Source organism: Silurus aristotelis (assembly GCF_946808225.1).
Source record: "Silurus aristotelis genome assembly, chromosome: 19".
In the NCBI taxonomy this organism is placed as follows: Eukaryota; Metazoa; Chordata; class Actinopteri; order Siluriformes; family Siluridae; genus Silurus; species Silurus aristotelis.
Window position 1 is genome coordinate 19,056,687 of NC_139592.1, and position 16,908 is coordinate 19,073,594.

The window sequence follows — 16,908 nt, forward strand, 5'->3', positions numbered from 1 at the left end:
AAGACTCATCGAAAAAGTAAGTTTCATGTTCTTTCTATTTAAACCAAAGTTGTATTAAGGAGACAGGTTAAAAGAGTATTAAAGTATGTTAGTATTAAAGAGTACAAAACCATGTTTAAGAAGTAATTCTGAGTGGGTATACTTTCTGGATTGTTTTACACTTTGAGTCTTTGATTGTTTGCATCAGTATAGATAATAAGATTAAACTGACTTGTGCATCTCCTGGTGCCTGATTCTTTATATTTTTCATCATATATAATTTAAGGTTAAATGTAGGGGGGAATATATACTCTAAAACTGATATCACAGTGGTCTGCAATTCTCGATTCTGATTGGTCAGGTGTTGATTCATTTTCTTTTTCTAACAGAATACCAATACATTACCAGTGCACTTGTTCTGATATGTTATTGTTTCTATAGTAACAGCTTGCTTAGGGACTTTCTACAGATTTTGTACAGCTACGGATAAAAAAAAAATTTAAAAATTTTTTTTTAAAACATAGAAATATTATTGAAGAATAATGAAAATAAAAAAAATAAAAAAATAACGATTCATATATATATATATATATATATATATATATATATATATATATATATATATTTATATATATATATATATATATATATATATATATATATATATATATATGTAACATAATAATAAAAATAAGGAAAGAAAGAGGAACGACTTTCCATGTCACGTGAAACCATGTCACGTGAAATTTGCTGCTCTAATTTGGTTAATTTGAATAATAATAATAATAATAAAAAAATAATTCCCGTAGAGACACATTTGAGACACCTCGAACCTGTAATTCCTGCAAAAAGACAATTCACATTGAGTAAGAGAGTGGGGGGATGAATACTTTTTGTTGTCGTCGTGTGGGTTTATGCGTGACAGCAAGTTCACATTGTAAAGGCAAAATTTTACAAATAGGAAATCACAACGCAATATGCATCTTTGTGTATGCATTTATTTTGTTTATTTTTCATTCTTTTGTACCTGTGTGATGTTTCTGATGTGTGTGATGTGGGGCATGCTTGTGCTTCTTTCTTTTTTTTTAATGAAAGTATGCAAGATGTGTGTGGTTTGTGTCTGAGGGTTTGCGTGGGAGAGGGGTTTGTGCCTTGTGCCACTGCAGGTTGATTATGAACTTTGTCTTTGTGTGTGCAGAGGCAGTGTAAAGTACAGGAGACTCAGCAAAAGTGTAACAAAGCACGCAACGACTATCTGTTTAACCTGGAAGCGGCAAATTCTTCCATGCACAAATATTACCTACAAGATCTCTCTGCACTGATTGACGTGAGTGTCATGGTTTGCTCTTTGTGGCTTAACTAGTACTGCTTGTAAAAGTCAAGCAGCTTTCGATGTATATGTATATGCATATTTTATGCAAATGTAAGACATGAATAATTTTTTATATCTATTCCTTAATTCAGTCAATAACCTCACTAGGATTCTGGATTCTTGTAGCTAAGAACCGCTGCAGTAGTCATACAGACTCAGTCAAGTTCTCTTACTCAGGATAGATTCATGCTAGTTATCATTTCAACACACTAACTGTTTCTCCACACTATCTATAAATGCATTCTGTAATCATTTCCAATCTCACTATCTGGTGTCACCTAAAAGACTTCTGTTTCAAGCCTGGTTCCTCTTAACATTTCTTCCTCCTGTTATGCCAGGAATTAATCTTTGCTATTGTTTCCTCTGCTTTTCTCATTAGGGATTAAAATGTACATCCGGATTTCTGTAAATCTACTTGTTATGGTTTACTGATCCTGAATTAGAAGCTTTTATAAGGCAGCTTTCACTTGTTCTCTAATATTCTACATATTCTTTTAGTTTAGCGATTTAGGTTTTCATCAGTCCTGGAACCAAGTGCTTCAGTTTTACCTGTCCAGCCGCACGCAGGTCCACCAGAACCTGGGTTCTGGATTGCACCAGTTGGGCAACGCACTTTGTGGTCTGGATCAGAACCAGGACAGAGACACACTGATACAAGCTCATGAAGTGGCTTTTTGCATGCCACTTCGATTTCAGTACCAGCCTCATGAGGGAGATCAGGTGTGTGTGTGTGTGTGTGTGTGTGTGTGTGTGTGTGTGTGTGTGTGTGTGTGTGTGTGTGTGTGTGTGCACTGATATATAATAAGTACATTTCGAATCCATTTCGCCACAGGTGTGTGAAGTGAGCGCTGATTCTGAGGTGAAAAGTGAGCTTGATACCCGATTCCACCAGCTGCAGACCAGACTCAACACTGTTACTGCAGATAATCAAGAGGTAGTTTCATAAACCCCAAAACTGACACAAGTTACGAAATCAGCCATATTATTATAAGAGACATCAGTGATTACTAATGTATTTATTAGCTACAGTTTCACATACAAGATCTGGTAAACCCACACATTTTCTATTATTATTCCCAAACAGTTGAGCAAAATGCTATGTCTTTCTCATTCCGCACTGCTGGAGTGCATCAGCGAGGATATCTTCCAGTCTGAACATAGCGCCAGTCAATCTTTAGAGAACCTCTTCGAAACATCGACGAACAAGCTCAATCAAGCGAGGCGCCGATCCAATTTGCAAGAGTCAGAAAACTCGTACTCTACGGTATAGCATTTTACAAAGTAAGTTCTGATTCTATAGCCCCAGTTTTTTTTAGAATTTTTGTAACTCTATATATTTACTTTTTTGAATTACAGAAATTTAAGGACCATCTCATTAATGGCTTATTAATATTAAAACTACAGGCAAAGCATGATCTACTCAAAGTCGCAATACAAAAAGGTAAAATATCTGCTTGAGTATGTAAATCTTAAAATATACATTGATCTAATATGTATATTAAAATGTATATATTTTTTATGTGGGGTCATAATCAGCTGGGACTGTGGATGGTCATCATCACAGGTAAGGAAACAAGATGCTTCTACTTGAATTTTGTAGTGAAATATTCACAGCATTTTTTATACTAGCAAAGGTAGTACTCCAAATAAAGGTTAATAATGACCAATGAAGCCTACATAGTGTAGGTAAACAATTTTAATGGTTGAAAACGTAACTATTAAACCCCTTAATGTTTTTCTTTTTAATTTGTTTTTATTATTTAATGAAAGTTAAATTACATTCAGTGTGTAATTTGAACTTGAACCTGTACTTTAGCGGTCAGAGGAGAATCGTCTGACTGGTTTACTCAACAGTAGCTTAAATAATCACTCACTGGTGAGCAGAAATACATTGCAGAAAGCAATGCCTAGTTTGAAGGAATTTTGGTTACCACAACAGAATAATATATTGGAGAATCTGAAATCAGGAACCAGGAATCTGAGACTACAGTGAAGATAGGTTCATCAAAACTGGACAACCGAACATAGCTGTGTGTTCTGAGGTGTTTTTTTGTTGATCATGGTTATAAAGTGTGGTTATTAATGTCACTAAACCATCCGCATACAATTCTTGCCTTTTGCAGTATTTCTACCCAGTGGGTGTTTTTTGTTTTCAACACCATTCAGTGTAAACACTCGAAACAAAAGACTGTTGTGTGTAAATCAACCTTAAAAGCTAAATTCTTTATCTAAACCTTAAAAGCTAGATTTTCTTTCTCTATTCTTATGTTGGCTGTGTAATAAAACAGAAGTTCTTGACCTGTAGCTGCACAATTTTATGCATTGCAATGCAGCTAAATACCTGTATGAATTCGCTATTAATCGGGCTGTTCCTTTTCAATTGTCCAGTGAACCAAACATTTATTTGTAATTCAAAATAGAATCATTGTTAGTTCTGTGTAAATATTCACCATGACATGAAAATGTAACTGACTCATTGCCTATTAAACCAGAACTTTGTGGTGTGACTGCAGCCTTTGTAAAATGTCATTGATTTTTCCACTCCTCCGCAGTCTCTTTTTAATCACAGTTACATTTCTCGCCAGCAGAATGCGTTCCAGGAGGTCTGTCCGTCAGAGGAAGACTCAGCATGGCACTCAGATCACCGAGAAGGCTTTTTCTCAAGACATGGTTTCTTACATCCAGGTATTCTGTCTCTCTGGCTGTAGATACATATAAATGCAATAAAACTGAGAAAAACGGTTGCATCCGTTGTCCATTAATGTTCTCCGTCTAGAGAGTCGTATCATTTGTAAAGCTCGGGTTCTCATCTGCAGGCATCCGGAGAACCAATTCCTTTGGTGGTAGAGAGCTGCATCAGATACATCAACCTTCATGGTAGTCGATCTTTTCTGAATTTTCAGTGCTGTGCAAAATGAGTGCATGTGAAGAAATTCAGTACAGCAAAGATATCTGGAAAAAGAAATGTGTCTTTTCAAATCATTAATAGTTTTTAGGCTGTAAATTCTTTAGGCTGCAGTGAATACAGACACAGTTTAAAAACAACCCAATGATTTGCAAGTTTGTATTTGCAGAAATGAGACGTTTCCTCAGTGCATCGTCATGAAACTGCACAAATACGCATGAAGTGAAGAAAAACAATTTAAATACGTATCAGTCTTATTCAAAGAGCATTATGTTAGACATCGTAAAAAGCATTATGTTCGAGAATTACCATGCATGTGCTTTACCATACAGAGTCTTTAAGTGATAATAGGTTACTTTGATATGCAGATTAGGCTTGTTGCCAGTATGTTAACATTCAAAATAGATGCTGCAGAGAAGTAATATGCAAAAGATCTTTTTCTAAGAATAGGTTACACAAATAAAAAGGGAAGTGACCACTTAAATTGCATTGTAGCATTGTAGTCTCAATAACTCACTTTAGTTAAGAGATCAATCAGTTGTCCAAGGTACTTTTTAAGGTATAAAATAAATTTTTTCCAATGCAACTACAATAAAAAAAAGAATACTTATTTTCCACCACAGTGATGTAAATCTTTAATGTAATGTATTTTAATTGAACGAATGATAGGAAACTGTAAGGTCACATATTTAACTTTATGGCTAAATGGAGGACATGGTGGTTTTCTTCTAAAGTAATGGAGACTGTGTTTTATATATAATGCTCCAGTTTAGTTGTTTGAAGATGATAGTAGCTCAGTTTGTTGATACAGAGAAGTATTGTTCATTATCCTTATGCTGTACGCTATTGAGTATGAGAAACACTAGCAACATTAAGTCTGTAAAATCTACTAGTGGTAGATTGCAAACTCAATCCCAGACATTCATAAATGCCCACAAGGGGCACTCCTTACTTTCTGCACCAAAAGGAAAAAGCTGTAGTCATAGTGAAAAGATTCGTTATAAGAAAATATTTGGTATTTTTACAGGTTTTTGTTTTTATCTTGCAACATTATTTATGGGGAAGATTTTGGGTTTGCTTGGTGCCAAGAAATCTTTGCAAATTCTCCACATACATGTATGATATTGTTTTTCTTTGTTTCTTTTGGCAAGACCCATGACAATATTTGATGCTCTTAACCAAAGAACTTATTTCACTTCTTGCTTCGCTCTTCTTTTTTTTTTTTTGAAAGACAAATCCTGAGCACAATATGAATAATTAATTGAATGTTTTGTTCCTACAAAACTAACAGATTTTGCTTTTATTTGTGTGCCACCCACCTTATTTTCACAAGGCCTGCACCATGAGGGCATCTTTCGAATCTCGGGCTCTCAGCTTGAGGTCAATCGGCTCAGAGACTTGTTTGAGAAAGGTATTTGTGTTTTATTTGCTCAGATTTTTGTATGTTGTGGTCCGTTAATAATGCTAATGTTTTTGATATGTAGGAGATGACCCTCTGGCTGAGGAAAATTTTGACTTGGATTCAGTGGCTGGTGTGCTAAAGCTGTATTTCAGAGGAATGGATAATCCTTTGTTTCCTAAAGACAGCTTCGATCAACTAATGGAGTGCGGACGTAAGGGAATGAAATTCTGAAATACGGCATTTAAAATAGATATGTTCTGAAAGAATACTTTGAATTAAACACAGAATTTATTCTAATTGTCACTTTTTAACTTTCATTTTCAGGACTAGAAGATGACTCAGTGAAAGTCGCACAGTTAAAGTCAGTTATTCTTTCCTACCGTTCTCCAGTAATCGTGGTGATGCGATACCTGTTTGCATTTCTCCACCAGTGAGTAATAAACCACAAGTTTGTTCTGACAACCGTGAAATACATACAACGTCATCCAGAACTCTGAGTTTCTCTCTTTCTCTCTTTCTCTGTAGTGTCTCCCAGTACAGTGATGAAAACATGATGCAACCCTACAACTTGGCCGTGTGTTTCGGACCCAGTTTGATCAGAGGACCTGAAGACACAGACCCCGTTACTCTCCAGCAGATCAATGCTCTCGTCAAAACAATCATTATCCATCATGAGAGTATTTTCCCCAGCCAGAATGAACTACAAGGATCTATCTATGAGACGTGTATGACCCTAGAACCAGATGATATGTGAGACGCACACATAAACATTACTATATGTACAAAAACACATATATCAAAACATATGAGAGTAAATGTTGTGTTTGTGTGTGTGTCTAGTGAGGCTATTGCAGAGGAGTCAGAAATGGAACCAGACATGTCTCCTAACAAAGAAGCCAAAGATGGTAAGCTTTTTTTTTCTTGCACAGTTCAAATCCACTTTATCAAGCAATTCTTACACCATACACCAAATGTTTAAAATTATCACATAATCTTTTTAAATCAAGAACCATCTGCATTATTTTTGAGGTTGTGATGCTTTTGTGGTTCATTTTGCCCTTGATTTGTTCGTAAACCAATTTGGGCACAATTCACTTCCCATTTTTTTGTATTGTGGGTAAAGAACATGCAGGTTGCTTTAAACATATAGCACCAGTTTTTTCCAAGTAACAAAATGTAGCATGTAGCACATACGGCTTTCTTTCGGCTCACGCGATCGATTTACATTCACGGCATCTGTCGGATGAGCTTATCAGGATATACGTAGAATCATTTGTATTATATTAATTATACAACTAAGCAGTTAAGGATAATGTTCAATGGTCCTGTGATGGATAGAAGCATGACAGGTAGACAAAAAGATGTAAATATAATAAATGTTTTGACATCTTATATATTGGAAAATGTCTTGAAAGTCTGCACTGAAGTCAGCCGCAGCAAGTACAGTTTCAGTTCCACTTCATCACACTTTAGCACTTCAGTACAACTCAGCAGATCTAATGTGGTGATTTGTTCTTTTTCTGGCATGCTGGTTCCGGAACGCTATCTATCTATTTGTCTATATTTTATAATACACATATGCAGAGCAAATTTCACAAATTCACATGCAAGATGTTATTATAGAAACAAGAATATATCAGAACAATTGTGCTACATTTAGTGTCAAATATTTATTACTTTATATAAATAAATCAACATCTTCTGACCAAAGAGAATTTAGCATTCAGTAACTATCATGTTTTTAATCAAAAAAAACCTTTTTTTCTTTTTAAAATATGAACCTATTAAGATTTTTAAACAGTTCTTTAAAATCAACTTCGCAGAACTAGAAGGAGTGGCCTTGTTCGACTACACGGCTCGCTCCACAGCTGAGCTGTCTTTCAAACAGGGTAGACGTGTCCGCCTTTACAGCAGAGCCTCTTCTGATTGGTGGAGAGGAGAAGTTGACGGTTCAAAGGGGCTCATCCCAAATAAATATATCAGTGTGCCAAGGTGAGTCACAGGAGATTATAATTTTCTGCTAAACACATGGTAGTTATGGTGACAGGATTTGTTTTGTAGTCTTAAAGACGTATTGCCTATATATATATATATATATATATATATATATATATATATATATATATATATATATATATATATATATATATATGTGTGTGTGTGTGTGTGTGATTGTGTGTGTAAAAAACACTATATATATATATATATATATATATATATATATATATATATATATATATATATATATATATATATATAGAGAGAGAGAGAGAGAGAGAGAGAGAGAGAGAGAGAGAGAGAGAGAGAGAGAGGAAGAGAGAAGAGAGAGAGAGAGAGATAAACCATTATGTATCATTAAGCTAATCTGTCCGTTTGTGTCCTTGTTTTACATGTCCTGCAGCATTGAAGGATGGCAGGAGCACAATGAAAGGCACAACAGTGGAAGTCAGGCAGAGGAACAGCAAACTGGCATCACACAAACACGGTACTTCAGAAATGTGTAGAAAAGACAAGAAAAATCCTTTACAATAGTCTAACTTCTATCTTATGGGTGTGGGTTCTACAGTATATAATTCAGAAATCATATATGTAATGGTAATACTTCAACTGTACCTGTATACAGCAATGATTTATAATCCTGCTATTAAGTATCTTATGTCAACTCAGGCCCTTCCGTCGTTTCTACTGTCATCTCCAGTTTGCTCATTAGACTCAAAAATCTACAGTTGTGTATCACTGCTGTCTACACCCTTTGCTTATGCTGTTTAAACTTTATTGTTTATCTCCATGCGTTAACAACAATTACAGTTTGAAAATCAAGAATAGACGAAGGATGTCTTTGTTTGATGCCTCTGCTTCATGTTCATTTCCCAGGATCAGATTGTTAAGTGAGAAGTCAGGACTCAGTTCCAGTCAAGCACTTGCGGGGAAAATTTCCTTACAGTTACCTGTAGTGCAACTGCCAAGCACTTCTCCAAGGGCTTTGCGGAAATCTGAGTATGCGATCAACACACTTTCCGATGTTGTCATTTATAGATTTCATTAAATGTTGTCTGATCTGCTGTTAGACAGTGATGGAAAAAATATAAGTAGATCAACTTTAAGGAATTTTAAAATGCAGTCATTGGGTACATGACTTGAAACAAGACTAGAAACCGAAGTACATTCATTTAGTGAAACAATTACTCAAGTACTTAGGTGTATATGTTTCGAATTGATACAGGTTATCTTGAATTAACACTATCTATCTATATCTATATCTATATATATATATATATATTAGATATTTAGATGCTCCTTACATGTTCCTTTACACATCCTTTATCCTGAAGGTTACCTATGGGCTGGAGTAGCATTAAATACATTATATCAACAAATTTTTTTTCAGCCCTTTCCTTAAAATGTTACCACAAAAGTCACACAATCTAGAAGACCCAAACCTGTTCTAGCGTGACAATGCTCAAAGCGAGCTCCATAAAATTATACATACGATTTTACATGGGTTGGAAGATTTTTAGTGGCCAGTTACAGAGTTCTGATCTGAAATTTCTTAAACACTTTGAAATGAATTGGATAGTTCTGCATCCCAGGCTGCATAAGACTGCATCCCAGGCCTCCCCACCTACATCAGTACCTGACTTTACTAATGCCCATTAGCTGTATGAATGTCTACAAATCACAAGCAAAAAGGTCAAAATGCACTCAAGTAAAAAATTATACTAAAAAACAGTTACACATACTGTAACAAACACATGTATATCCATGCTGTGCATTTCTTCTCACCCCTTGGTTACACCCAAAACATTTGTCTGACATTCTGACCCTTTTCCAGTCTCCCGATGAGAAGGATTCCACCAGACAGTGAAAGAGACGAAGTCAAAGTAGTGTTGGACAAGGTTTGGAAATGTTTTTCTGATTCTGTTCATTTGCTGATTCACCGAGCATTTTTTGCTTGAAGGATCACAGTGAGAATGTTGTGCTCTTGCAGGAGGTGTGTTCGAACATGGACTCTGTCTTCAAGGAGCTTCTGATTCGCCAGCAACACAAGGATCATATCTCTTCATCTTCTGTTCCATCCCATTCCTCTGCCTCCCCGAAAAACATTAACAAAAAAGGATTGGCACCGCAAAAAGGGAAAGGCAGCATTAAAACAGCCGAACAAATGAACTGAGACCCACTGAGAGCGAATGCCTTTTTGTAAACACAGAAACTGAGAACTTATATATGTGTTCCTGTAAAGACATAATAACATGGTTCTGTTTAGTTCCTCATAATATTTATTTTTTTCCAGTTCTTTGATAAATGTAGTGGATAAGTTTGGCCAAACTATCCTACGATCATGTTCCACAAAGAACTGTTGTGACTTCCTTATTTATAATATTCTTCATCAAATCTTTAGTGACCTAAATCTAAATCAGCTTCAGTAGTAATTTATTTTCTTCAGCTATTTATTTTCCAGATCTGCAGTCTAGTTGTTTGGTGTTTTGGAATAAAAGATTTCTATACTCTGTATGGTAAACTTGTTCGCATTTTTTTATATTTTATTTTAGTGTCATTAGATCATAAAAAAGTTGTTAACTTAATGTATTAAGTGCATTAATCCACTTAATATTTTTCATTCTCACATTTTGTATGAACAGTAAAGGTCGGAAAACACACAAGAATTCTAATTAATGGATATTCGGGGAACCCCAGATGAGGATGGATTCCCTTTTGTGTCTGGTTCCTTTTAAGGTTTCTTCATCATAACATCTTGGGGACTTTTTTCTTGCCACTGTCACTACTGACTTGCTCATTAGGGTTAACTTGTAGGCACTAAACTTATAAACTTTATAACCTTTATCTCTGTGAATCTGTTTTGAAACAATGTGCATGTTTAAAAGCACTATAACAATTTAAATGAACCTTGAAGAATTAGATGAAGAAGAAATAATTGTACATGATTTTATGTGAACAGATGCGTACAAATTGGACCTGCTGAATCAAATGTACGGATACGTTAATATGTAAATGAACAACAGCTCCCCATTCAAAAAAGTAGCAGTGTGGGGAACATTTTACGAGAGAAAAAAAAAAAGAAAGGTAAAGAGAAAATGCTTCATGCTTGTCACATGTACATTACAGCACCGTCAAATTCTTACTTTGCAAATCCCAGTGATGTTAGAAAGCTGGGATCAGACCTGATGAAGTGTCTCTGGAGCACAGACAGTTAAGGGCCTTATTTAGGGGCCCCAAGGGTGGCAGCTTGGTAATGGTGGGGCTTGAGCCCCTAATCTTTCGGTCAGTAATTCAGAACCTTTACCACCTTCCCTAATGATTGAATACAAAATATGATTAACAACAGTATAAATAATTGCGTTTTGAGAAGTGACATGACAGGCCCATCATAAGACAATGGATCTTTAGACAATAAAAATATATATATATATACACAATACAATAAAATAAAATAAAAGAGGATCAGTAGGTTGGGCAAAGTCCTTTCTTGTAAAAGTAAAAAAAAAGGATTTTGAACTTCTGGACATTCAAGGACTTCTGCTAAATGATTTAACTAATGTATTATTATTATTATTATTATAATTAGTAGTAGTAGTAGTAGTAGCAGTAGTAATAATTATAAATACACTGGGGATTTTATGTATAAATATCATTGTGTTGTTACTCAATCACGCCACAACGGACACGACCCCTGCTATCATTCACGCACCAACTTCCGGAAAGCGCATCTCCGTCATCTTCCTGCGCCCTCCGCTGATGTGGCTCTCATTGATGTGATTAGTAGCTGTGAGTCGCTTTTTTTTGGGTCGCATACGTTCCATACAAGAACTGCAATAATATCGACCATGAAGAGTTGGCTCGTTTTTGCATTTTTCATTTGTGTGTGCAGCGGTGAGTATTTCTATTGTTTTGAATATAAATTGAATGCATTGTAGTCCAGTCTGCTGCCTGATCATGCATACATGCATTAATGTGTTCAGAAATGAATAGGATTTTTCAATGACTTCTCAGATTTGTAGATGTTTCATAGTGGTTCATTGGTTTAATTATGAGCATTTATTTTTTGCAGTTAAATATATTGTGATTTGTGGTGAGAATAGGGAGCAGGTTGAGACGAGCCTGGAGAGAACTGGAATGAAGGTCAGCAGGAGTTATTTAGAGTACATGGTTGTGAATGAGAGGGGGGGCAGTGGAGTAGAGGAGGTTAAGGTGGATGAGTTTAAATACCTGGGATCAACTTTGGAAAGTAATGGAGAGTGTGTTGGAGACGTGAAGAAAAGAGTGCAGGCAGGGTGGAGTGTGTGGAGCAGAGTGATAGCAGGAGTGATTTGTGTTTGAAGACTATCTGCAAGAGTGAATGGGAAAGTTTCTAAGACTGTGCAGAGGGGTACTGTGTTGTATCGCTTTAGAGGCAGGAAAGGAGCTGGAGCTGGTGTCATGACCGATTATTATCACTAGCAACAAATCCAATAACAGTTTAAATACCAAGTAAAGAAATAAACCAAGTTCACGATCCAGGCTTGTGGTGTCAAAGAAGACTTCATTCAGCAGAAATGAAGCCAGGCAGTTCTATAGAAATCCCAAAAAACACATTATTGACAAATTTGTTACTGTTGACAAAACACCTCTCAAAAACAAAATATGGCGTTAAGTACTGCTTTAATTGTGCTTTTTTATCACCCATTAAGTGCTTATTTGTATATACATACTTGGCTGTGTACCAGAAAAAATCATGCATGATGGAAACACATGACAAAGAAAAGCTTAAAAGCTAAAACGCATCATACTGGCAGAATTAAAGATGCCACGATTTTCACAAGGATGGACAAGATTTGAAATGACTTTATTAAATGGGCCGTACGTGTAGGACGTTTTGGAGACAACAGCAGAGAGGCACGATAGATATGGTTTGGTTATGTGCGGAGGAGGGACATGGGGCAGGAGGAAAGGAGGAAGGTCAAGGAGGAGGTTTATGGATGTGGTAAGAGAAGATTGCAGGTGTTTGGTTTGAAAGAGACAGATCTAGAAAACTGAGTGATATGGAGAAGGATGATCCACAGTGGCAACTCTCAATGGGACCGGCTGAAAAAAAGAAGTTGTTCATTATATGATATGACATGATATATTCTATATAAATTAATTATCTTTGATGATTATTATGATTGCTGATTGTGAATTAAAAAATGTGTGCCCTGTATATCTCTCTGCTCTGTGTATAGGGGATAGTTGTCTGAACCCTGTCATTACACCATCAACATACACAACCAACGACGCAGTCATCTCATCCGAGTCCGTCTTTATCGTGGAGCTCAACTTATCCTGTGCGAATGGCTTGCAGGTAGACAGCATCATCTTTTTTGGATAACCTGAGTAAACATTGTTAGTTTTAAGAAGTCCTATGGTGTATGTGTGATACAGGACATTCTTGTCTCTGGTTTTCTGTCATACTACTACAAAGAAGTAGTTTTAGCTCAGGTTTTTCCCAGAGTATATATACACGACGTACATACAGTTTCCTGCATTAAAATGAAGAACATATGTGCCGTGCTGTGTGCTGTGTGCTTCTTCCCTGATGTCAGCCAGGACACCATCATAGATCGGATCAAAGACCTCTCAGACCTCTCACTGACCATTAGGACACTGGTTTTTACAGTGTGTATAACATTTGTACGTACAATGTACATGTTCCCTATTGTAAATTTCGATGTCCCACAAACCTATTCTGCACACATGTTGCACTATTATAAATTTCATGGATATTTATATCTCCTCATTGTATTTTCTTATCACCTTCAGCACATTTTTATACTTTAAAGCAGCTTTTATATGTATTTGTTGTACATATACATATACACAATGTTGTACATTGTACATATACACATTTATCTGCACTTGTCAATTTGCACAATTGCTACTACTTTTGCACTTCTGGTAGATGCTAAACTGCATTTTGTTTCTGTGTACCTGTACCATGCAATAATAGTAAAACCTGTCTGTCTGTCTCTCTTACACTCTCTCACTCTCTCTTTTTTTTTTTTTCTCCTTTGCTTTTTCTCCATGCTGCTTTTTGTCCCCAGGGCATTGCATTGTATGCTGATGTCAATGGAAGACAGTTTCCAGTAACAAGGGGTCAGGATGTTGGGAAGTACCAGGTCAGTATATTTTCTGAATTCTGTAGGGTTTCCAAAAAAAAGCTGCATAAAACATAATGTCAGAGTGCATAAGCTTTTGTTTTATTCCAGAAGATAATAATCTCACACAGCCATTAGACATGTAGTGATGTGTTGATTTCAGGTGGCCGACTTGGATGTCATGCAGCATATAGATTCCTGCTTGGGTTAAAAAAAAAAGTCTTTCAGGTGAAAGAATTAAGGTTCAGTGACTGGAGTTTAGCATGAGAAATGGAGTTTCAAACTATAAATACATAATCCAAAGGTTTGGATTCAAAGTCGATTACAAAGTCAAAATTTAAAGCATTCAGCGGTAGGAAGGAACATTTAGTTTTACATTCTATTACTGAACATATATTATATATTACTGAAAATAAATTATATGCATAATTACTATGTAAAGATTTATTGATTTATTGGATATGTTTTAATTGATGAATTATTGATTTTTATGTTTCTAATAGGTGTCATGGAGTCTGCCTCACAAGCAGGCCGGCTCTGGGACGTACCAAGTCAAATTCTTTGATGAGGAGTCTTACAGTGCACTACGCAAGGTTGGTAAATGATTATGCAATATCTGTAAATATTTGTTTTTTTGCCCAGTAATCCCATTTTAATGGTAATTCCTAGAGGAGATTGGTAGAAGTTACACGTCTATGACGTGTATTACTGGATACTACTAATTGTATTACTAGATTTAAGGGTTTCATGTAATATGTACAGGAAGTAGTTTGTTATAACATAGAATGAATTTCTTGATCTGTGAATTAGGGCTAAAAGGATTCCTCAAGTAATTTGAATGCAGAAAATCGTCGAGGTAAATTATTTGCCACGATGCTTCGTTTAGTCCATTTAACTGCATACGGAGCACTGCGTTTCCCACGGACCATTATTACCGACGCACCAGCCGCTAAACTCTGGAGCCCTCTGGACAGGTAACAGAAGACGCAGTAGAATGGGAAAAAATAGAGCCTGTTTCCGCCACATTAAACAAAAGTTTGCCAAATTTCGATTTTTTTCCCCCCTCACAATTCCAAGTTGTTTTTTTCTCGCTGACTGCACCCCAGGTCTCCTCACCTACATCAGTACCTGCCTTTCATAATACCCTTGTGGCTGATGAACACAAATATCCATAATCTAGTGGAACATATTCCCAGAAGAGTGGAGGGAATTATAAGAATGTGGGATTCAATACTCAAAAAAATCACATACCATACTTATGACCAGGTGACCCAATACTTTTGGAAATATAGTGTATGTCTTATGGTCGGATGTCCACCAACTTTTGTCCATATAGTGGTTGTGTTCACCTTTTTTTTTTTTTTTGGGGGGGGGGGGGGGGGGTGCTGGGAAATGTGGCATTATTAGTGAATAGTGTGGCATTTTTTTAGTGATCTCAGTGTTTAAACCTTTGACCTATAAACTCTTACTGTAAGCCTGTGAGTTGCATGTTTTACCAGCGCCGTGGTTGAGACCTGAAACCTTGGGGTTTGGTGAATGGGGAGGGTCTGTGTGTGTGAGAACAGTTGCAGAGCAGGTGGAACTGATGTGAAATGTTGTGTGCATGCGTGTGCTTCAGGCTCAGAGAAACAACGAGGATGTGGACACGATCAAGCCGCTGTTCTCTGTCAATGTAGATCACAGAGTGAGTAGAACACTAATGCTTACTGTGCTTTCCAGAATTATTGGCACCCTTTAGCTTGTGTATCTATAGTTTGATTACGTTTTATATAAATAGTTTTTATAAAACTCTGGTTTGAAATAAATCAAAACGATATAAGGATATAATATGATCTGGACAAGTAGATGCAGAAAGCAAAGTGTTTCAGAAAGCATTAAAGCCAGCTATTAAGATGGTCATTGATTTTGCGTTTTTGTTGTTGTTTTTTTTTTGTTTTTTTTATAGCGCTTGTTGTGTTGATCTGAAAGTAATTTATTTGCTCATTTTCAGAACTAAATGCTCAAAGAAGTCATTTTCTCTTTTTTTCGTGTTTGAAACGAGCAAAGCACCTTTCACATTTTTTCTGCTTTCAATATAAAATCAGTGAAGTCTTTTCGAAAATCGACTTTTGAAACAAGATTCCCGGTTTCATTTGAACTTTCTGTCCACAGGGAGCTTGGAATGGCCCTTGGGTGTCTACAGAGATCCTGGCTGCTGTTCTCGGCATCTTGGTCTACTACTTTGCTTTTAGCGCCAAGGGCACAATTCAGGCCTGAAGAGAAATCTCAATACGCAATACTGTATCATCACTACCGTACTGTACCTCTACATGTTCCTACATTCCTACACACTCTAGGACTTGATTTGTAAATATGTCTGGTAGATTTAATGGCGATTAAGTAGGGATTAGAAAATGTCTGGGTTCGGCATATTTGAAGTGTTGAAAAGGTAAAGGTTGCCTCAGAGCAAAAACCTTTTTAAATGTTAATTTAATAATAATAATGTACTGGATTAGGATTTGTCTTTCATTCAGGTGTGGCTTCAAGCTTTACCTACAAGCTCAGAGTCCAGAGTTCAGTAATATCAATAACAATGCACTGACTGGAATGAACAGAAACAACAGTTTTACATTCATATTGTGGAAAAATAAACTTTTATACATTTTCCATGATTTAATGCTTTTTTTTTTTTTTTCATGCATACTTACTGCCCACTTAAAGGTTACAACAGAGCAGTAGCAGGTTAAGGACACACCAATCGCAGCTTGGTGGTGCTGAGATTTTTCGAGGATTTTTATACTTTCTCTGTCCAGTGTGTACACAGAAAAAAAGCTCTTGACTTGGATCTGTATGATTTTACGCACTGTTTTTTCTGCTTCCTGATTTTCTGATTAGATAAGGGCATAAAATATATAGGGTGTACATGAGTTCCTAATAAATTAGATAACTAATCGTTGACTCGGTCAACTTTCTCATGTAATACAAGGGCACAAACACCAGAGGGCAGGCTAGCGCTTTTCTGTGTTTAGCTACTTTTGCGCAGTGTGTATTCTCTTCTGTTTACTGCCTCTCTGTGCTGTTTTTTTTTTTTTTTTTTTTTTTTACTGGTTTACATGATGTCCTGCCAAAGAGAGAACAGCAA

The 16,908-nt window shown here is 36.2% G+C and overlaps 2 protein-coding genes across 5 annotated transcripts in view; both read left to right on the forward strand.

The window, feature by feature from the left end:
* Positions 1-10,170, forward strand: part of arhgap4a (Rho GTPase activating protein 4a) — a 17,825-nt gene extending 7,655 nt beyond the window's left edge. For 2 of the 4 annotated variants that reach the window (XM_083570508.1, XM_083570509.1), the window contains exons 6-24: positions 1-16; positions 1,178-1,306; positions 1,850-2,071; positions 2,184-2,285; positions 2,436-2,615; positions 2,708-2,792; positions 2,888-2,915; positions 3,940-4,036; positions 4,168-4,228; positions 5,590-5,667; positions 5,741-5,869; positions 5,983-6,088; positions 6,184-6,408; positions 6,499-6,563; positions 7,482-7,650; positions 8,060-8,143; positions 8,533-8,655; positions 9,491-9,554; positions 9,647-10,170. The exon at positions 1-16 is cut by the window's left edge and continues 113 nt beyond it. In XM_083570508.1, coding sequence (XP_083426634.1) covers positions 1-16; positions 1,178-1,306; positions 1,850-2,071; positions 2,184-2,285; positions 2,436-2,615; positions 2,708-2,792; positions 2,888-2,915; positions 3,940-4,036; positions 4,168-4,228; positions 5,590-5,667; positions 5,741-5,869; positions 5,983-6,088; positions 6,184-6,408; positions 6,499-6,563; positions 7,482-7,650; positions 8,060-8,143; positions 8,533-8,655; positions 9,491-9,554; positions 9,647-9,829 — 2,146 coding nt within the window. In that variant the 3' untranslated portion in view covers positions 9,830-10,170. Of the gene's footprint in view, positions 17-1,177; positions 1,307-1,849; positions 2,072-2,183; positions 2,286-2,435; positions 2,616-2,707; positions 2,793-2,887; positions 2,916-3,936; positions 4,037-4,167; positions 4,229-5,589; positions 5,668-5,740; positions 5,870-5,982; positions 6,089-6,183; positions 6,409-6,498; positions 6,564-7,481; positions 7,651-8,059; positions 8,144-8,532; positions 8,656-9,490; positions 9,555-9,646 lie in introns of all 4 variants that reach the window. The other 2 variants (XM_083570507.1, XM_083570506.1) reach the window with 1 other exon arrangement.
* Positions 10,171-11,360: 1,190 nt separating this feature from the next.
* On the forward strand, positions 11,361-16,438 carry LOC310715053 (translocon-associated protein subunit delta-like). The gene is made up of 6 exons (XM_083521201.1): positions 11,361-11,547; positions 12,876-12,994; positions 13,734-13,808; positions 14,291-14,380; positions 15,406-15,471; positions 15,939-16,438. Exons 1-6 carry the CDS (start codon positions 11,502-11,504, stop codon positions 16,041-16,043), a joined length of 501 nt encoding a protein of 166 aa, XP_083377327.1. The 5' UTR covers positions 11,361-11,501; the 3' UTR covers positions 16,044-16,438.
* The last annotated feature ends 470 nt before the right edge of the window (positions 16,439-16,908 follow it).

Excerpts from the sequence above, each read along its gene's own strand:
- LOC310715053 (XM_083521201.1), top strand. The coding sequence starts at position 11,502 with ATGAAGAGTTGGCTCGTTTTTGCATTTTTCATTTGTGTGTGCAGCG. Across the intron at positions 11,548-12,875 it reads TTTCATTTGTGTGTGCAGCG|GGGATAGTTGTCTGAACCCT; the intron begins GTGAGTATTTCT and ends CTCTGTGTATAG. Across the intron at positions 14,381-15,405 it reads CTTACAGTGCACTACGCAAG|GCTCAGAGAAACAACGAGGA; the intron begins GTTGGTAAATGA and ends CGTGTGCTTCAG.